The sequence below is a fragment of the Ixodes scapularis genome, unplaced genomic scaffold (genome assembly GCF_016920785.2).
Source record: "Ixodes scapularis isolate PalLabHiFi unplaced genomic scaffold, ASM1692078v2 PGA_scaffold0__279_contigs__length_252992795, whole genome shotgun sequence".
Lineage (NCBI taxonomy): Eukaryota > Metazoa > Arthropoda > Arachnida > Ixodida > Ixodidae > Ixodes > Ixodes scapularis.
In genome coordinates this window covers 8260911-8281690 of record NW_024609835.1, presented here as the reverse complement: position 1 = coordinate 8281690, position 20780 = coordinate 8260911, and the positions used below count along the sequence as shown (strand labels likewise).

General features: G+C 45.7%; 1 protein-coding gene across 1 annotated transcript; it reads right to left on the bottom strand.

Annotated features, from left to right (window-relative positions):
• Positions 1-696: 696 nt before the first annotated feature.
• On the bottom strand, positions 697-18139 carry LOC8052955 (phosphopantothenate--cysteine ligase). Its single transcript, XM_029973727.4, has 7 exons — positions 17645-18139; positions 13127-13215; positions 10510-10646; positions 9675-9889; positions 7157-7276; positions 3504-3569; positions 697-2517 (listed from the first exon to the last, which is right to left on the bottom strand). The coding sequence occupies exons 1-7, from the start codon at positions 17774-17776 to the stop codon at positions 2350-2352; spliced, it is 927 nt and encodes a 308-aa protein (XP_029829587.3). The 5' UTR covers positions 17777-18139; the 3' UTR covers positions 697-2349.
• Positions 18140-20780: the final 2641 nt, after the last annotated feature.

Sequence of the window (20780 nt, the reverse complement as noted above, 5' to 3'; positions counted from 1 at the left end):
ACCTGCATCGAACAAACTTGAGACGCATCCGCAGATAGTTCCGTCACTAGGTCTGCAGCAAACACAGTCTTTTGTATGACGTCTGCAGCTTGAAGCACCCCAATCAAGTCAAATGTTAGCCTGCCTTATCACCATGGTGTCCTGGAAGAAGTTGAGCTCCACCAGTTTTTCTGGTCACCTAACCTCAGGATGCTTCATGCATGGGCGCTTCGTTCCCGATGTCGCCCGACATTTGATCGCTACTTTCCTGTTTGTTCGGCACAAAACGTTAATGTTGGGAAAGGTCTGGGTCCTACAAATCTGCCATTTAGTCTTCCTTTGCAGATATTTTATGACGCGCGAATTTAGGCCCATAACACCATACTTCGTCATTTCCCTGCCGCAAAATTGTATACAAGATGTGGCTGCAGTTACTAATAAATAACAGCACTAGGTATGCACCTCGTGCGCTATAGCTACCGATTTAGATATTATTAACATAGGTTGATCGCATATCGTTACAGCCCGAACCCATTCCCTAAACGCTGCACTAAGAGATAAACGAGCAAACTTAGGACAACGGGGGAAAAGAATAGAAACCTCTATGCACCGAGCACAACTTCGTACGCATCCTTGTGCCTTTTGCTCTGGATTTAATCAATTTCAGGATTTGATAGAGCACTTAGAAGCATGCATATGCTTTAAGTAGAGTCAGGCTGCAAATAGAAAAATTGCATTTATTGCCAACAAAACGGTCGACTAAAATTCAGCATCTAAAAAGTCCACCACTATAACCAAGCTGCATATATAGTTCTACTGTTGGAGAACATGAAACTTGCCAGGAAAGCAAGAGGCATGAACAGACAGAACAAGGGCTCTCTTGGGACTCACCAACACCGCACAAAGTTATTTCAAGTAGAACTACATGCTCTACTGCCACATCTACCTACTACTATACTCATTCATAGAGGAAAAGCCAGCATTCGATGTATATACTAGAATGCTTCAAGGTGTACTGACAAAAGTCACACATGATAATATATTTGTTCGTTTTCTATTTCCCTGTTGGTTCATAAGTGTTTCCCAGAGTGAATACAAATTTTACCAGTACCCAAAATTCAAGGCACAATAGTACACTGGTAAAACATGCCACAGCTTGAAATATCCTCCTTCGAAGCACACAATGCAAAATGCCATAATACATACATCTTTAAAGCGGCGTTTGTTTATGCGACGCAAATATTTCCACCACTTTATAATCTCTCACAACCATCGGACAATCAGTAACACAGCTACAAGGTCTCTTCAACCACTGATACACTCTAGCAGTTTAGTCAGGAGAAACCAGAATGATAACATTTGCATATATCTGTGAACACATCTCCTTGAGGATACCACAGCTGCTAATATACCGCCAGCAAATCCCCAAACACAACAACCAACTTGATATGTATAACATGGCTCCAGTGAAAAACAATGGTCTGTAAGGCCCCCAAAATTTCTATTGGACAAATTTGCGAGTGGAAGTGGCAAGGAGCCATCTCCTCACACGCTGCTTTGGTCTCTCTATTCAAGTGCAGTCTCGTCCTTTAAAACCGACTGACAATGAATGCCTCGCATTTCCATGCTCTCGTCAATCACTTGTCCCGTTTGCCCAGGGGAAAAATAATGCCAGAGAATTTCATTAGTTCAAACCGAGTGCTAATGTGGCAGATTTCGGCAGAATCTCTTCAAATGCAACGCAAAGGGACTTCCAACAGAGCTAACAGAGGGCTGTACTCACTCACCCTGACGATGCCATCCGCTTTCGACTGAGTTGCTGTGTCTACCGGGAGATGGCTCCATGAGCACAACCCTCGGTTATCTAGGCTGTCGGGGACCGGTGTTCTAGTCTTTTGCAGGAACGTAGCTACGCCTCAAAATTTGACACGGCAAAATGGACAACTAAAAAAAAAACTTCCATGAAAATCGGGTATCACAATGCGAAGGCACCAATTTGTCCGACCGATATTTGGCGAGCTCCGGGATTCGTAACAAACTAAACAGAAAGCCCCACTCACTACCAGAATTTCATTTAAAGAGATTTTACCTTTGCCACATTTTGGGGCATGTTCCACAACCTAGTAGATAAATAAAATCATATGGAACATGCCACTATACACAGATTCTCCCTACAGTAGTGGAGTCGATGTTTTTTGTTTTTTTTCCAAGAATGACATATCAGGATCTTTGCTACAACACCAATAGCTCGGATGCCTGCACGAGCAGCATCGCAAGCTTACTCCAGCTTTGCAGAGAGGATCTGCGTCAGAAAAACGAGAGGTTACGAGAAACCAAAGGTGAACGAGTAAAAAGAGGCTGGGACGGGGCTCAGGCCATGTGCAAGGCATGCTGCCTGGACAGCTTCTCCACGATGAGCTCCTCAATCTCGGTTCCGGCTGCCAGCTGGGCTGGGCTCAGGTCCACCGCCTCGTGGGACTCTTGGGTCACGAAAAGGACGTGGTGTTTCCTCGAGTGGAGCTCGTTGGCAATCACCAGCTGGAATGGCGGCAGGGCTTTCAACCCGGCCAGACCTTCTTGGCCGAGCCAGTCTAAGGGGGCACGAGGGCCTCAAACGCGGCACAATATACTTAGATTTTACGTTACATTGTTAGGCAGAATGTTTTCCTGCAGAACAGGAATACCCCATTTAATCTCTAGCTATCCAGTAAACAGCAAATTTTGAGTGCCAAAGAGCTCGTTAAAGCACAGTAGAAACTTCAAGAGGCGTTTCGTCAGTTTCATTCATTGCATTTTTGTCAAGTTCGATTGCCTTTTGTTTGTTTGTTCATTGCAGGTTGATTGGAGGTTTTGGAAATGTTTTCACAAACAGATTTGAATAAATTTAGTATGGCCGTTTGTTTGAAAAACCGAGTTGCCTCCTTTACTTTTATTCTTCACCCTAAACTCAATAGATACATGGTGTATGTTGTCACACCTATTCCTTTTCAAAAAAGTGATTAATTTATAATATAGAAGGTGTTTTTTTGGAAACGTAAGCCAAATCACACTTGCGAAAATTATGCATCGCACAGAAAAAAGGTTGACGCTGTAGTGCATGGTCTATGCCAAAGGGCCTATCAAGGAAAATTATTTGTGTTCTGTTCAGTATCTAATTATTTACTTTTTATTAATTAGAACTTTAATCGTTAACTCTAAATGTATGGTCTAAATTAGAAACTTGATACAAATAATCCAAAACATAAATTAACCCATATTACGTAAAATGTTAGGCACCCGCAGTATTTTACGGTGTTTCGAAAAATTGCTTAATTTGGACATGTTTTTAGGCTTCGGTTTCTTATCGGAGCGCATCTCCGCATCAGCTATCCCGCCTCCCGTAACCAAATGTGCAACGTGTGTACACTGCCATGGATCGCACGCAAGGGTGTGTCTTCACACGTCGGGTCCCGTAACCAGATTCTGCTAGAAATGCAAAAGGTAGGAAACGGGACAAGAAGCCGGGTAACGTAAGGCAAACCCACCTTGTGCTTGTAGTTTTTGAGGGCCTTCCTCGACTTTTCCAGGAGAATGTCCGAGTCCGTTTCGAGCTGGAAAAATAATGCAGAGCCCAGCAGAGCTGTAAAGGCTACCCTCAAAAACCCTAGAGTTATCCAAGCTGAAATGTCATAAAGTTACGGGTACAACTACAGTTTTATAGCTGTATCCGGTTGAAGCTAGTTACCCACGAGACAAAACGCGGTTGTCACGTTCCAATTATTTTTAAATATCCCATCCAAATGCGCCGTGACTGCAGACTAGCGGTCGAACGGCAAAGGTTTCGGCACAGTTCCTTTTGAATTGCACACTGTTTAGGTGACAACACAAACTGTGCCCTTAAAGGGGCACTGCGTTCCCCCAAAATTTATTTTTCCTTTCTTGACAGGCACTTTATTATGGTGTCAGAAGACTACCGAATCAATATATGCCACAGCGTTACATATACTTTTAATAAAGTAAAAAAACGCAACTGCTCGAAACCGAAACTGGAATGGGGAGGAAGAAGAAATATAGAGGAGGAAAGAGTTGGCACAAGTCACGTGGCTGTGACACTCTTTTTTTTCCCAATCAACGTATTTGCAGCTTTTTAGAAGCCACAAAAAATGGGTATCATATTTCTCTTCTATTCTTAATATTGTGTGTGTGCCTTCGATGACCCATGACTTTGATTATATTTGGTGGTTGTGTCTAAACAATAGAAAACGGCATGCGACCACGAAGAAGAGAGTGAGCGCGACTCAAACTGGCCAGTTCTCGATTGGCGGTATTCAGGCAAAAAGAAAACAAATTTCGAGCCGCAAATTGTGTCCTGGGTAGTTCGGCTCTCATGTGTCATGTGCAAATAAAAACCTTGGCGAGCATAAATATCCTGTCAGTCTCCCTTTAAAGCACCATTTTGCATTTTCCGACGAGATGTTGAAAAATAACCGTAACTAAACTACCCAGAGGCTGGTTTACACATTTCCTTTTGATTATCACAGCCGCTGGCGCCATCTACCGGGTAGCCCTGCATTACTTGAACAATCACATCCTCATTTTTTTTGGCATGATTCTTTCGTCGTGGATTTTAAATATTTCTGACAATGTTACGAGCGACCATTTCTCGCAGGCAGACTTAGTCTTGCAAATACTGCCAAACTTTGAGCCCAGTCGAAGACCGGAAACGACAAGGGACACCGTCTGTCCAATAGATGGCGCCAGTGTCTCGTCTAGAGTAGGTGAGGGCGGTTGGTTACGGTACAACGCAAATGAGTGAAGCAGCATAGAGTTAACTCGGACCACCTCCCAGAATATGCACAAAGTATGGTAAGCGAGCAAAAGAATTTAGAAGTAGCAAAAATCTTTAACATTATTGATGGTTTAATCGACTTCAACCGCTCTTTAACCGAGTTTAAAAATAAACTCTAGGTGTTTCTGGTGGGCGGTGACATTGCTTTTTGATCTTCCTTTCAGCACAAGTCCCATTCATACTTGATATTCATGGATCCTGTGTTCCTTAAAGGGATGCTGACAGGGTATTTATGCTTCCAAGGTTCTTACTTGTACATGACATAAGAGAGCCCAACTACCCAGATCACAATTTGCGGCTCGAAATTTGTTCTTTCTGCCCAAAAACCACCCATCGAGAACTGGCCGGTTTGAGTCGTGCTCACTCTCTTCTCTGTGGTCTCGTGCTATTTTCTATGGTTTAGACACAACCCCCAAAGATAATCAAAGTCGTGGGTCATGGAAGGCACAAACTCAATACTAGAAATGAACAAAACATACGATACCCATTTTTTGTGGCTTCTAAAAAACTGCAAATACGCAGATTGAAAAAAAAAAAAAAGAAGTTGTACAGTCACGTGACTTTCAGTATCTTTCTCCTCCTCTGTATCTCTTCTTCCTCCCCAGTCCAGTTTTGATTTCGGTTTTGAGCAGTTGCGTTTTTTACTTTATTATAAATATATGTGACACGTACAGTAGCAAAATATTGATTGGGTAGTCTTCTGACAACAGAATAAATCGCCTGGCAAAAAATTAAAAGAAATTTTTTGGGGGTGTTTCAGTGTTTTTTCAAAGGTTTTCTATTTACATATATATATACTAGTGATGGGCTGAACTTGTGCCAGCCAAACTTTTTAAAGATTCAACAAAATACATTGTTGCCAGACTTAACGTTGATATTCAGTTTTTTTTCTGTCAAAAAAAGGTTTTTTTATGCTGTTTTTTTTGTCTTAACTTAAATGCAGCTTGTAATGCCTATTGACACAGTTATTACTAAATAAGGTGATATTCTACAATATAAATGTATCGGTGTTGTTTTTGTGTGTTTACTGGTAATTTTGCAATGTTTTCTCGCAGAAGTGGTGCGACGACGAGGTTGGATAGTATAAAATAGCGGGCGCAGTCAGGAATCACGCTACGAGAGTTTCGGTTTTGAGGCCTCATCAGCGCAAACCTGCAAGTGTGTGTGGTGTAGATTGTTAATACAAAGGCAATAAACTGCGTGCTCACTTTCCCTGGGAGTCACCGTTTCGTGCGCAAAAACGAATGCAGCAGTTGCTGAATAATATATAATATTGTTATCTATTCACCAGAATAGATAACAATATTATTTTAAATATGCGTGTTTTTTTATTTGAGTCACCTGACGTCAGTTTTGCATAAAAGCGTGCATCCCATATTCGCAACGTCTTGTTTTTAAACTTTAAAATGCCGGTTTCTGCTGTTAGGACACACACGGACGTTTAGGAAGATGGGAAGACTTAGAAATGTTGGATGTGCAACATCGAGCATGATAGTTTTGTTTATAGTTTTAGTTTTATGCAGATACATGAAAACCATGAAACAACGGCAATTAAAACAAAATATTATTTTGTTTTGGCACAAACTACTTGTGAGCCAAAAAGAGGATTGTTATAATTGCAAGGAGTGCTTTAAATTTAAGTAATTGTCAGTCAATGTTGCAACTATCTCGTTGCATCACTGGAAAGGTCTATTGAAAATCCCGTCATCCAGAACATACTTCATCATTTGTCACTTGCGTAGTGGACTGCGAAAATTATCGAGGCAGAAAATATTGAAAAGATCCACAATCGCAAAGGCTCAAATGCACGGTTACTGTGATGCCTACTCCACACCTTGCCGTAACTGCTTATTGTACTACATTGTACGATGGTAACCGCACGGAGTCTATTTTCAATCCATGGTCCCATTGCGTTCTCACGCGTGTGCAGACATTTGCCAAATTTTTGCCGAATCTTTACCAAACTGTCCTTCAAAAGTTTGGCATGTACCGAACTTTGCCGAATCTGAAGTTCGGCAGATTCGGTCCATCACTAATAAATCCTGTATCTTCTTTTTTATTTGACTATCAATCTATTATCAAAAAAATGGGCCTCTTTTTTATCGCATAGCTGATGTACATCTTCGTATAAATTTTTGGTGCGTAAAAATTCTTTTAGCTAGCAAGAACGATAGCTGAAACTGCAGAGAGGGCAAAGACCTCGTCAGGCATCGGGTTTTTAGTCTCTGCTAACTCTTGCTGAATAGGGAAACAAACAAAGAAATTAATCGAAGCCACCGTAGCTTGAGAGCTATCCACGGGAATGGCCCTGTGGGGCCATCCATGAAAGGAGTCACCCACGAGGCCCACCTTGAAGGAGACCACAAAGGCCTCTGGGACCCAAAGCCAGACCAGGGGCCTCAGCATCTTGGGTACCAGCTGGAGGTGCAGCTGCAGCGGCCCGCCGTCCGAGTGGATCTTGTGCTCGGGCTGCACAAGACAAGAGGAGGCCGCTTGCTTGTTGGAAACACCTGTCTGCTTGCTCGCACTGCAGACCGCGTGAGAGGCGGCAGACGACACCAGACATCAGAGATGAGCTCCTAAGGCAGGGTTTACGTGCAAGTCGCGCCAGGCAGTTTATTCACGTTCCCGTATGGGAGTTTCCAGACTGCCGGCGAAACCGAAGGGATTGTGGTGCAAGATTTCGTTCGTGCTTTTTCTGTGCCAAATGAGCATCAATTCACCTAGTGACTTTGACTCCATGAATATGGCGTGAAAGCAATGCGAGGAGAGTATGGTTTGGTCGTAGCGTCCTGGGGGCCAACAAATGTGCAGCGATACGTGCAGTTGCTACGCGCTTAGCAATGGCGGCGGTGGGACAAAAGGCTCCAAAGAGCATGGATTCGGCGCTGCAGATTTCCATAGAATGTGCACCGTGTTCAACATTCGCAATGTGCAGCAGTCCCTGAACCCGACCCGTCGGGTTCGAAGTGTGCTGTCAACCACCAAAGGGCCGACAATAGACCCTTCAGGAAGGGCACCATGCCGCAGCACGCCTGGCGAGTCAATTTTTAAAGGGAAGCTAAAGAGGTTTCCCAATGAAACGAGTTACGGATGAATTTTAGCGTATTTTTGTACTGTGTATTTGAATATAACGAGCATTTGACCCGAACGTATCGAGATGCGAGAAAAACCGAAAAAGCAACCGCCAGGTACGACGTCATAATCGGAGGTTTCAACTGCCTCGTGCGTGCCACTTGTGAGGGAATGCGTGTATATCAACACCGGTTATAACGAAGTCGGTTATAACGTAATAGCGGCTACAGCGAAGCGATCACTATCTCCCATTCCCTTTTGCACTTCGTTAACTCAAGTCGGTTATAACGAAATAGCGGATATAACGAAGTGATTTCCGATTCCCGTTGGCTTCGTTATAACAGGTCTCGACAGTAATGTGTTGGAGTGCTCGGGTAAGGCTCGTAAAAAACAGGAAAAGGGTGAGATCTCTCTATAATTTGTCACAATTATGTCCTTCCACCAAACGTGCCTGGAAGGAGGGGCTTTATCGCTATTCTGAAAGCTCTGCTGTGGCTACTTGGTGGATTAACCTAACATATCATTTGGATTTTGTGATTTTGGAGCCAAGAAAAGACAATTTAAGTGTTTTTTCTGCAGAACCCTTTCAGTTTCGCTTCAACAATAATCTGCTCGCAAAAATAAGATACGCATGGTGAAAAGTCAATGCTGTCTTCCAGGTCGGTCAGTGATACGACTGTCGATTCTTTCCGATGCCGGAGCTCTAATGCCCAAAAAAATCCCCGCAGATGCTAGAATATTTTACGAAAGGGAAAAACGAGCCCTCATGTTAGCCACCTTTCGTGTTCCGACATATAAAATAGGTAAGAGGTAATCGTCCTTAAAGTAAAATTAAATTAAATTTCGCAACTTCGCCGCTCGTCCGGCAACGGCAATTCTTCCCTGAATTTGCGGAGCAGGCGGGAACGGAGTGAGCCCCACATGCGCCGCGTGGCCACCTTGGCCTGCGCCACCCCGTCTCCCAGTCTTTATCTTGCCCCCACTCTTTCCTCTCTCCCACGCACTTTGCCATAAAGATTGCCACCTAGCGACCCCTCGTAGGAAGCGAGGTTGTAGCGCTGGATTTTCGAAGTCGCCCCAGTGAGCCAAACACCAAGTGCAGGTTACGCACGAGTGCCGCGTCGGCGTTTGGTCGGCGAGGACGCAAGTCCCAGCCGAACATAGACAGATCGCTCGCATCCGGTCCCGCGTCTGCATTCTCCAGGCGATGCCAGAAACTTGGCACTATGGCGTCGTTACGTAGGGGGCACCTCTAGTCGCCGACATAGCGAGAGAAGCAAAAGGAGTTTTGGCCACCTCCAGCTCGAGTTCTCCATCTTCTATAAAGCTTTGGAGCCTCACGAGCCCCGAGCGTGCATGCGCAGCCAAAATGTGGTGAAAGCAAACTAGCGCGTGTCGGAGGCCAGGCATTCAAAAGGGGCGCCCTTCTCGCACCGTCGGCGACGACCATTGAGGCAGGCGCCTTTTTTGGATAAAGTCGAGGACCCGCTCCCAGCCGCCAGTCGCGGTACGGTGCCCAGAACGTGCCTCCGACCGGTGTATACCGCGTACGGGTGCTTTGGCGGCTGAGAGTCGGGACGCCGTAACGACGCCGGCGTTCCCTCTTAATTTCTGCAAGCAGTTCTATGAACGACCGGCAGGACGCCCGACGGTGTGACACTCCGGCTTTTGCGACGTCGTCCTTTGTCCTCTAAGGACCACTTTCGATGCTCGAGAGGAATGGGACGCGCACCAATCAGGAGGCGCGTTCTGGGCAGTGAATTTCCCAAAGTGCCCGGGCAGACTCCCTCACCATCTCCTCGCCAGGGATGTAGAAGTCCGAGACTGCGGCCGCCAGGTAGAGCAGCGCCCGACGCCCGAAGGCCGCCAGCGACGCCGACGCCGACCGGAGCAGGAACAGGTAGTCGACGAGCGTGGTGAAGGGCACATTTAGCAGGCGCCCCCTCTCCCTGGCGGCCCGAAATGCCCGCAGCACGGGCAGCACCTGGGGCACCGCCTCACCCCGCACTGCGCACGAGTCGGCACTCTGAGGTCACACCTAGAACCACTCGTATGGCGATTTCAGTCGCCAGAGTGGCAACACAACGCAAAAAGACCTAGTGGATGCACGACATCAGAAATGCCAAAAGCGGTCTTTAATTTGTTCCTGGAGGTTACCATGGTAACCGAGCCGCCAGCAGCGCCCGGCAGCCTTTGTCAGCGTGGCTCATTTTATCTCTCCATTTGCTCATTAAATGTGGTAGATGTCGGTAAAAGTGAGCAAAGCCACGCAAAAGCATGGGTGGCATAGCGGCACAAACACATCTGAAGATTCAAACACCTCACCCTCACTCAACGTATGTTGAGCGCGTGCGAGGAAAGACACTGACAATTTGAACTCTGAACTACTCGAGAAGTAAAAGAAGCGAACGACGGTTACGTTGGTGTGTCTTAGAATGGCTAACTTTGGGAAATCCTTGTTCGGCTCTGTCGGTTGCTTCGAAAACCCAGCCAGACCGGCCTGTTCCTATGGTACCGCTTGCGACCTATCGTAGCGAGAGGCGACATGGGGAAAAGTATAGCGCTGGGAGCCTAAGCTACCTGGCGGGACCAAGCGGAACCAAGAGATCAGCGAGAGGAGAGCGAACCTCGGATGCCGGGGCTCTCCCCTTCGGTGGGCTCCAGCTGGTCGAGCAGGCCCCCGTCCTTGAAGTGCCGCACGAACGGCTTCAGGGTGTTGGTGCGGTACAGGAAGATCACCACATAACCTGCCGCCAGGAAGTATCTGCGGGGGCGTCAAGGGCCGGCCACGCTCTCGTCCGTGTGGCTACAAACGCGGCTGTTGCCGCACCGGCGAGGAATTGTTACGCGAGAGGCTCGTTCGATTTACCTGCACCTCCCGCACCGGTACGGAAAAGTGTAGGGCGGTGTACTTCTGGTCGTATCTCGGTACAAGTACTGGAAGTATGCTGCCCCCACTTTTCTGCACCGGTGCGGGGGTTGCGGGTAAATCTACCAAGCCTAAATTGTGTCGTCAACTGGACGCTTTCGACGGGCTGGTAAAATTAACAACGGTCAAACTTATCTAGAGAACAAAAATATATGACTCGTAAGTCCGACAGATGCAACACATCCAAACTCTCTCATTACATGCAGTAAAAACCCAAGGTTTGAGTGAGCCAAAGACTAGGATAGCAAAAAGACTGAAACTGTTCCCAAATCTGCGCAAGATGAAATCATAGCATTTCTTTGCATAGGTTTGTGTAAATATGGAATATTTTTTTACAATTTTTTCGAAAGTAGGCTAGAATCACAGACATTGCGGGATATCGCCAGGATGACCTTCGGGTGATTGGGCAAAAAACTAAATAACATCACCTCTCCGCCTCGTCCCCCCGGCGAGGGAGTGGCCAATTTTCCTCTTTTTCTCGGCCGATGACAGTGACCAAAGTGGTCAGACTGAATACTTGAAAGGGTCTATCGCTTCACTGGCTGTATTTCTGCTACCGACGGAGAGCTTTCTTAGAACACTGCGAAAACAATAAGACAATAAGCACGTAAATGGAAGCAATCGCGAAAGATAAATTTGGGGGGGGGGGGGGGGGGGGTCTACATGACAAAACCAACGAAGGGCATCCAATATACCCAGGGGCGGATGCAGGAATTTCCTGAGAGGGGGTCAGGTGTTGGTCAGCGTACCATATGTTTAGGAACCCCCTCCCCCTCTCCCTCGTTTCATGCCCTAAATTTTACACATGCAGAAATCAAGATAGAGGTCAGGACATTTAGACCCCCCCTCTAAATCCGCCCCTGAATATACCCCAGATAAGGTGAGAGAAGAATGGTTGCACAGACAACCAAAGTCTCGTGGACACAGACGTGTAGTAAGTTGGGCGAGTTGGTATGATGACATGATGATGTCTTTGTGTTCTGTTCACACACTTGTGTGTGAACTGTTCACACACAAAGACATGTCCTTGTCTTTGTGTGCGCTGTTCTGTTCATCATGGACACAAACCATTTCTGCAAAAAGCCTCCGTCAAATTGTGGGCATTTCGGCCAAGATTCAAGCCCACCAATTAAGCATCCGCGGGCATTGCATTAGGTCCATCGATGCACAAAGGAACTCCTTGTTCCCTGGTCAGTTCACCAGCCCTTTGTTATTTCTAACCTTCTCAGCCTAATCCTCGGCACGGGTTTCAAAAAGATGTGTTCCTAGGGGCACACACAATGAAAGTGCCTCTCGTAGTGACCACGAGTGCCTGAGAAACAGACTTTTTTAGAAGTGAAGTGTTTTGAGAGATGGCACAGCTGAGCCACGCATCGATGCACCGAGCCAAGCCATTGTTCCCTCGTGGTTACTTGTTTTTCTGCTTTAAACTGGCTAGGGGTCCGTAGTCAGTGACAGGTGGAGAGTCTCCAGAACATGCTTGTTGCCTTCCATCTTGCCTCGACTGTATATGCTCACGAGACACTCAAATGCTTTTGTAGGTAGAAAGCTTGCACTAGAGTTGGAGCTTCTACCACATTTTCGGCCTACTGCCTGTAGGGACCAAAAAAGTTGAAAAAAACCTGCCTTACAACAGGCTCCCCTAAATTGGCTGTATATACAAACCAGAGCCGTGAAAAAAACAAAAAAAGCAACACTCACTACATCACCGTAAAATACCGTGCAAGTACCCACTTAAAATTTGAGGATAGTGACAAAAAAATAGGGGATGGGAGCACGTGAGGTCATCAATTTTACATATATATGTACTGCTCATATTTTTTGGATGTTTTGAATTTTGTGGGTGGGCGCTTAGTGTGGTATGGGCGGATGCACAGTATTCTACGGTACTCAATCACACTGTAGGCTACATGGCCCTCAACTATTGACTAGGAAGGCTTCCAGTACGGGTCTTGCCGTAAAAGAACGTGGAAGTGCCCACTATTAATATTTCTCGAACTTGGGAATTCTAACGTTGAGTGCCCTATTTTACCGGACAAGTGCCCATGTCTGGAGTAACCCAATTTTCAGTGAAAGTGGGGTGGGCACTTCCCCGGTATTGTACAGTAGTCACTCTCAAGTTTCTTAAGTGCAGTTCCTTTTACTTTACAACGCTGCTTTGTAGTTCACTGCTAAAAGTAAGAGGCACCCCTTAATGAAGCGTGGACAAGAGAGCAATGCGGACGACTCGAGGATTACTTGGCAGTAAGCAGAAACAAGCTCTGCACAGGCTCGCGAAAGTCTGTTGCGACCACACAGCTCGCCCAAAAGGATACTCGGCCGACGATGAGCCCCTCGTGCCGGCACTGAAGTTGTCGATGAAGCGCACCGTGTTGTGTTCCAGTGGCACGCTTGTGCCTCCCGACTGGAGCGAGAAGAACAATGAGTACACCAGTTGACAAGCAGATCCACACGGACAGGCAAACAGACTGCTCCTTGGTCATGAAAGCACTTTGGACATGGATTGAGGGAAAATTCCCAAGGCGGACTCGTGATGGCAGGGTTTAGTGGCTCAAGAGCCCTTAAAGGGGTACCCCGCCGATTTCTTCATGGTCCCCGATTTGCTTGAAATTTTGCTAAACTCGCCAAACAACATCGCCAAAATAGTATCCCAAATATTAGTTCAAAATAATTTTTTTTTCACGAAGTTATTGAATTTACAATTTTGGTCCTCACCGTGTTTTTCAAACTGAAAATATCTACTGGCAACAATGAAAAAGTGACGTCAGTGGAAGTGCAGGGGTTCACTCTTTGGACTGTAGAATTTGTTCCCAACTGATTCGAAGCAGTTTCATGGTGTCAAATGAATGCTTTGGAAGCTTGCTCCAGTCCCCGCGCTCCAGCACGGAACAAATGATTGGCATATTCCATTTTTTAGACTGCTCGCCCGACTGGCAAGCTTGCCTTCCACTGACGTCACGGCCCTGAAAAGGGCGGGTATATTTGAATGTTTGTTTTTGCATCATTTTCATTTGCCGATTTCGCAATATTTATTATGAATTTCACGATACTAAATAGCATACCAGAAAGGGTAAAGGCCGGGGAGTCAGAACGAGGTAGCTCAAAAATCGGCGGAGTACCCCAGCGGGTACGGAGAGAGTAACTAAATATCAGCGCGTCATATTTTAACCGGACGAAGCGGAAACCTCCTCCACCTACGGGGGCGACTCGCGGTGCCGAAAGCGCGCAATATATGACGTCTTTGGTCCTGGGCTTACTACTGGTCAGAACCGCTGAAAGCTTCTTTTTAGTCGTAATACAAAATATAAGTGGCACGAACCGTTTCAATTATTTATAAAAGTAGTTTTTGTTCACTATTTTAGATCAGAAAAGAAACAAATACTGTTTAGAAAGTATGGAAACAACAAATGACTTGTCGACATACCCGCCACCAAGCGGTGGAAAAGGCGGCGCATACTAGAAAGGTGTAGTACGATCAGGCACCAACGAGCGGCGAGCGTAGAAAGGTCCCGAATGTACGCGGCGGCGCTGCGGTCGTATTGATTGGAGGATCTGACCGGTTCCGAGCGTTTCCAAAACCTTCGGCGAGCAGCTTTGGCTTGCGATTTGGCCTTTTGGTGGTATGGCAGCGCGAAGTGGCTCCTGTTCTGAACTGATCTTTATCCCGTGTTTGCTGTCATTTGTGGCCAATGAAGTGTCATGCCGAATTAGTGTTTAATCGCGCAGCAAATGCAATGCCAACCGCCCTGGCTGCCTGGTTCATACAGCCTAGCCAAAACATGCTTTAGCTTTAGTGGCGCCCTCTCGAGCCGTCGAAACGGAGTGCGGCAGCCGTGACCGCTCGTTGAGCTCAATACCCCTCCTCTAGTTCACATCCACTCAAGCAACCAAGGACGTCATGAAAGAAGTTATTTTTTGCTTGTTTTTGTAATTTTGATTTGCCTATAACTATTAGGAAAATGAGAAATTCGAGAAAAGAAAAGTTTCATTAAGGGGATGATAAAGACGATTTAATTTAATTTTTTTAAATGGTGTTTTTATGCTTCTTGGGAACATAGCATGCAGCCCAATTTTTTGTAGACATTTGTGACGCGTATTTTTGTGCCTACGAAAGAAGTAAAGGAAGCGAAACTGAAAAATCTCCATTCTCGTTTCTGGGCCTGCGAAAACTGAGGTGACGTAAAGTGTGAATAGTCGGTATCGGTAGTATTTAGGAGATCAAGACTCTGGTTACCGCGGTGGGTTATAGCAGCGCGGTGGCGCAGTCGTCTTGTCGAATCTGTCAACCATGGACGGCAATGCCGCTCTCCCGAGCGAGTTCGACTTCCTTTCAGTGACCCAACACAAACGAAACGGAAGTGCGTGTTTGGCGGCCTCCACCATCACCCGACGGAGACCGCCCAGCCGGTAAAGCGCGGCCCGCATGCTGAAGTGGCCATAGTTGCTCATTGGCCGTTTCGCATCCAACGTAGCAAAGAAAAAAACAATTATGCTGCTTTATTTACGGTTTAGTGATCATTTTCGGTCCGAGTTATACTTTTCCTGGTTATTCAAGCAGAAATTCGAACAGTATTTCTAAAAATAGCGAACCAAAAACGTGACCGAGGGCACGTCTCTTGTTTTGACCAATCGCTGATGCCTCTCTTGTGACGCTTCTTGGCTCCGCAACAGTCACGTGAGCTCCGCTTCTCCCGGCTTCTCACGCAATGGTCACGTGAAATCCGCTTCTCCCGGCTTCTCCCGCAACTCTCGGGGCGTCGCCCCAGCCGATCCCAGTACGATTGTTACCGCGACTGTTTAATTGATTTGCGCGTCACACAAGCGCCGGTTTCGGCTGAAATTTGGGCAACGTGGCCCGAGACATGCCTGGAACCCAGTTCAATCGCCAAAAAGATGTCCGAAATTGCCTTCATTGTCCCTTTAAAGGACACATGCAAAAGAAAAAAAACACATTTTTTAAACAGCCTAGATGGAAAAAGTATGTTATAAAACGAATTTACAAAACTTTTAAACCAAAGCGAATTTCTAGAAAAGAAAAGTTTAATTAAGTTACTACGTTCAGTGCACTCAGGTTTGCTGCAAATTAAAAATCTGTAAAAAAGCCGCCCTTGCAGGGCCCTTTGAAAGAAAATTTTTTTTTTTAAACAGTCTGGTTGGAAAGCGCAAGTAAGAAACTAATTTTTTTTAGAAAAAAAAGATTGTTAGAGCAATATTGATGGCGCGAGATGCGATTTAGTTGGTGGTCACCTCCTTTCCACTTGTTTTCTCTCTTGGCACTTCGGGCGCATGCAGGAAAAGTTGGTTGGCTCGGCCATCACGTTAAGATGGAAAGAGTGTATGACCAGTCCGTGACATCAGGGACTTCGCGCAGAATTTAAAATAAATCTTGCGCCGTCAATATTGCTCTAAAAAATTTCGTTTTTTTGCGTAAAATTTATTTCTTGACGTGCGGGTCCCAACCAAAGTGTTTAAAAAAAAAACTTTTTTTTTTTCTTTCCAGTGGACTTTTAAGGTTACACTCTGCAAAATAATCATTATTTAAAAAGGTGTAAATATGGGATCCGAAAATTAGTCGTAAGCTATAGCTGGCAGAAATAGCCAATTTTATTTAGAAAACCCAAAACACATTTGAAATATATTAAAAATCCATCGCCGAGCAAAAACATAAATTCCAGAAAACATAATTGGTGTTAATGATCTAAGAATATCATGAGCAGAATGTGCAGAACAGTTAGTGCTGTCCCGCAGCGGTCACAAAGTTTCCTCGTAGGAATTTTATTACAGTGGCCTAGAGAGTTGTAGTGGGCTCATGGGGCGGCTTGCCCTGGCACGTTTGATGTCGACACGGCGGTGGCGCTGTAGGCGTTTCCTCCTGAAACTTTCCAGCGCGCATAGGCCAGACCAGGTCGGCTAGGTGGCTCTTGCCAATCGTTTGTTTTGTGTTTGCCTCTGAATCAATCACGGTAAGGTAACTATATAAATTTGAGCACGGAGCGGGCAGTGGGCGGGAAAAGTTTCAGGAGGAATCTACTGCTGCGCCCACAGCGGCCGCTGGTAATCCGGCATTTTCGACATCGGATGCTTTAGCGCAATACACGGGGGAGATAGGACAATGAGCCCACTCCCCAACTTCTAGGGCACTGTAATTTTATTTCACCGGATTACAGGCATTTGATGCAGGCAATCCGGGAATGATCAATCATAAGAACGCCCATGAAAGGATTTTTTTTTTACTTTCACTAAAAATACTCCTCGGAATGTATCCTAGACTTTTATAAGTTTTAATATTAACGCAGCAAAAACTGGAGAAAAAGCAGCTGCGTTTTCTCCCTCAACTCGCGGTTAGAAGCGGCCACGTGATACGGCCGATTGTACAGCGAGTAAGGGAACTGACCGGTCGAGGTGTTATGTCGTCTCATTCATTATTTATTTCTCCTTGTATCGGGGAGTTAGATCATATTTGGCAACCAGCTTGCCTGCACACTTTCGCTCCTTCCAAGTTTTGCTCCCCGAACATTATATTTTGTTTCGACGGCTGCAGCTGAGCAATTTAGTGATACACGACCGCACGCCGGTACGGTGCTCGTCCAGATCGAAACGGGCAGGGGTGGTGATTGAACCCAGGATCCCTTGGTTCTGCAGCACGAGCTTTCGCTCCACGTGCTCCGAGCTACTTTTTATTAGCTTATTTGGTCATTAATTTTTCCCTCCCCCTTCCCCAATCCGTCCAGCCGGCCCGGAGCGAGCGTATTTGGAAAGGCGCCAACTTGATGGTGGTTAGCGGCCGTGTCTTTGGTCGCCTCACTAAGGAGTACCGAGCAGGCGACGCTCACCGTGACCAGGACGATTCTCTCGGTCGAGCCCAGGTGCTGGGCACAAAATTCCTCAATTCGCTGCCGTTTCTTTTCGACGTCTACGGGTGGCTGGTTTTTGGCGAAGAAGGTCTCCCACTCCTTGGATTCCATGCTCGGTGCTTTCCGAAGGCTCCGAGGGCTAGAGTCGAGTGCCACCAACGTGAGATCGTCCGGACAACTTCCTGGTCATGTCGTCACAGCCGAGCGGCACTTTTCTCGTAAACGGAAGCGCGCTGTCACCGAAGCGACGCTCGGAGCCGGCTGAAAGGCTCGCGAAGCGTCGTTGCACCGCAGCTGCCCTGGTCAGGGCCGGAAGTTTTACGTGCGTCAGTCCAAGAACTCGTGGCAGCGGCTCAAACCCAGAAAACACGCAAAGCCGGCTGAGCGCTACGGGCCACGGTCCGCGCCCATGTGCGTGAAATTCGCGGACTCTCAATGTCAATGACCTCCTATTTTTGGATTAGATTGGATATCGTTGGCTAAATATTTTTTCCATAGATCAGCTGGAACATAGAACACACAAGCAACTAAACATTCCTTCGTATGATTTCCCCAGGCAATTATTTTTTGCTAATTTTTGGTGCTTTTTGTTATTGTAGGGTTCTGGTCTCGTACAGCCGTTATACACGTAGCCGTTACACGTAGCCGTTATACACGTATTGAGCGGGACGGCAACTTGCGACACCTACCCAGAGGAGGCTAGGCCGTGTTCCAAAATTTACTCGATCTTACTCCAGGGTAAAGGTTTTGTACCCTTGGCGTTCTAAAACCTACCCGCGTCCAGCGTTTTTGTGTGCTGTCACGTGATATGATCCGCCGGAGTAGCTCGGATCCATTTGGGAAAGATTTGGAACACAGCCTAGATGGCGCGTTGTTTGTTCTGCCAACTGAGTGCCAAGGCGGGCGTTTCAATTTATATGTGTGTGCCTTGTGATCGTGTTTTCAGATTTTATCGTGCTTGCGAGTGCTGGTGACCGGGTTTGCGAGTGGTTTGTAATTTATTTGAGCGCGTATTCTGAATACACTTCTTTCAATATTCGAAGCGCCCCATCGCGACGAAATGTCAGGCAGTGCACTCTTGGAACCAGTTGGCCACTCTATTTCGGTTTCGATTGAGCAGTTTCGGTTCATGCCATCACGCCATGACTGAAAGCGCTGCTTGCGTACTCGATTATCTGACTTTTCACGAACGTGCAATACTGTCATTTTCGAGCGATACAAGACGAAGACCGGAACACTTTCCCTGTTTCCCGGGCGAAACACCGGATATTGTGCGTGCGTATGCAAACGTAGTCAGGGTGGCTGACCCCGGCACCGTGCCCACTGGGAGACAGGGTGGGGACTGGGGACCGAAGCTACGCGGGAGGGAATCCCAATTTTTGTCTGTCCCGCCTGTCACTAGTTGTGTCCGTTAGTTGTACGTCATACAATTCTCCCCAGATAATTTCCACCGGTCTTCCAATCTCCTCTTACAAAGGTTCACTTCGTCAACTGCCGAGCCAGGCACACAAGCCCCGAGGCTTCACCCGACTCGTTAACGTTTTTTTGTAAACTTGCGTGACGAATAAAAACAATGTTCAATGTTGTTATTAAAACGTACTTACGATACATTATTCCATTCGCGTCTTAAAACTCCAGTGCTCCAGCTAAATTCGTTGCCCCCTCCGGGAGGGCGGGAGCAATCCCTGTACACCTCAACATCACATGTTCTATTATCTCGTCTTCCCCTTGGCATAGAGCACACCGCGTATCCACTTCTTCATACTTTGTTCTATATGTCCTAGTCCTCAATACTCCTGTTCTAGCCTCGAATAACAACGAGCTACCCCGTGAATCACCATATTAATGTTCTTTCCTTATGTTCTGTTTTCGTCCTCTATACACAGTGAAAGCTGATTTTCTCAGCATTTTTTCTCGCACATCTTTCTCTCGTCTTCGTTTACTTTCTTTTTCACAAATGTAGTCTGTTCCGCCCCCGAAATTGACTGTTGGTATTTTAATTTTCGGGTTCAGTTTGTCCATTTAGTGTTCCAACTTTTCATGTACAGATGCTTATGGGTGATTTCAGATAAGATCGACCAAAGGATGGCTAGTCGACATTTTCAAATCAACTGATGTTTTTATATGTTATTGTCTAGTGTCTGGTATGAACGAATCCAAACTTAGTTTTGACTAGAAAAAATACTTGGGGACAGGAAAAATCGTAAGGCATGAGGTGGTGGACAGTTGCATTAACGCGCACTGATGGAGGGGGCCCGTTTGAGAGTGAGTAACTAAAGCGATAACATTAGGAGAACTCTAATACGTTTTAGGCGCAAATTATGGGTATAGCTTGCTTGTAATATAAAGTAATCATATTTATTTAAAATTTATTTATTTTTCTAAAAATTGACAAACATGCCTGCTCGAACGACGAATGGCAAACTTTGGAGGTCTGTATCTCATGAAATAATTTAATCATTATGATATAATTTGCAGATATTATTCTACTAATATATAGCTAATATTTAAAAAAATAACTAAGGTATCTGTGTGATACAATAGTTAGGATATATTTAGTCAAACATGGAAAAAAAATCAAACAAAGAAAAATTCCGATGCGAATAAAAAAAAAAACACCACCCTCGATTTTTTTTAAATTTAGGTAACCTGTTATACTCTATTTCGGCATTCATTTCCATTAAAAACATGTTGCATCATTTTATTGAGAAAGAAGATACAACTCTCCAAAGTAGGGTCCTTTTTCAAAGCCTACACTTAGCAGTGTTTTAAGAACTGACTCTGAGTTCCAGTTTCATGAAACCAACACACATCTTTTATATATTTTTATTCAGATGAGGCCAATGATAACTAAAGAAATCGTTCACACACTTAAATTAAGGAGAAACTACTGTGTACAAAGAGGTATCATATTACGGACTGGTGATCCGAGAAAAGATCATGCAGCCATCGGCCACTAGGAACTTTGTTAGTCTCCTGCGACACTATATGCTATTCCCTCTTCCGCTCTACCTTCATCTCTCTCTCTCTCTCTCATATATATCCCTGATATATATCCAGAACAAAAACATGTTCAAGCATTCCCTTTCTGCGTGGTAGTGTTCTGTGGCTAGCA

Excerpts from the sequence above, each read along its gene's own strand:
- LOC8052955 (XM_029973727.4), bottom strand. The coding sequence starts at position 17,776 with ATGGAATCCAAGGAGTGGGAGACCTTCTTCGCCAAAAACCAGCCACCC. Across the intron at positions 9,890-10,509 it reads GGAGAGCCCCGGCATCCGAG|TGCGGGGTGAGGCGGTGCCC; the intron begins GTTCGCTCTCCT and ends ACTCGTGCGCAG. Across the intron at positions 3,570-7,156 it reads CCTTTGTGGTCTCCTTCAAG|CTCGAAACGGACTCGGACAT; the intron begins GTGGGCCTCGTG and ends TTATTTTTCCAG.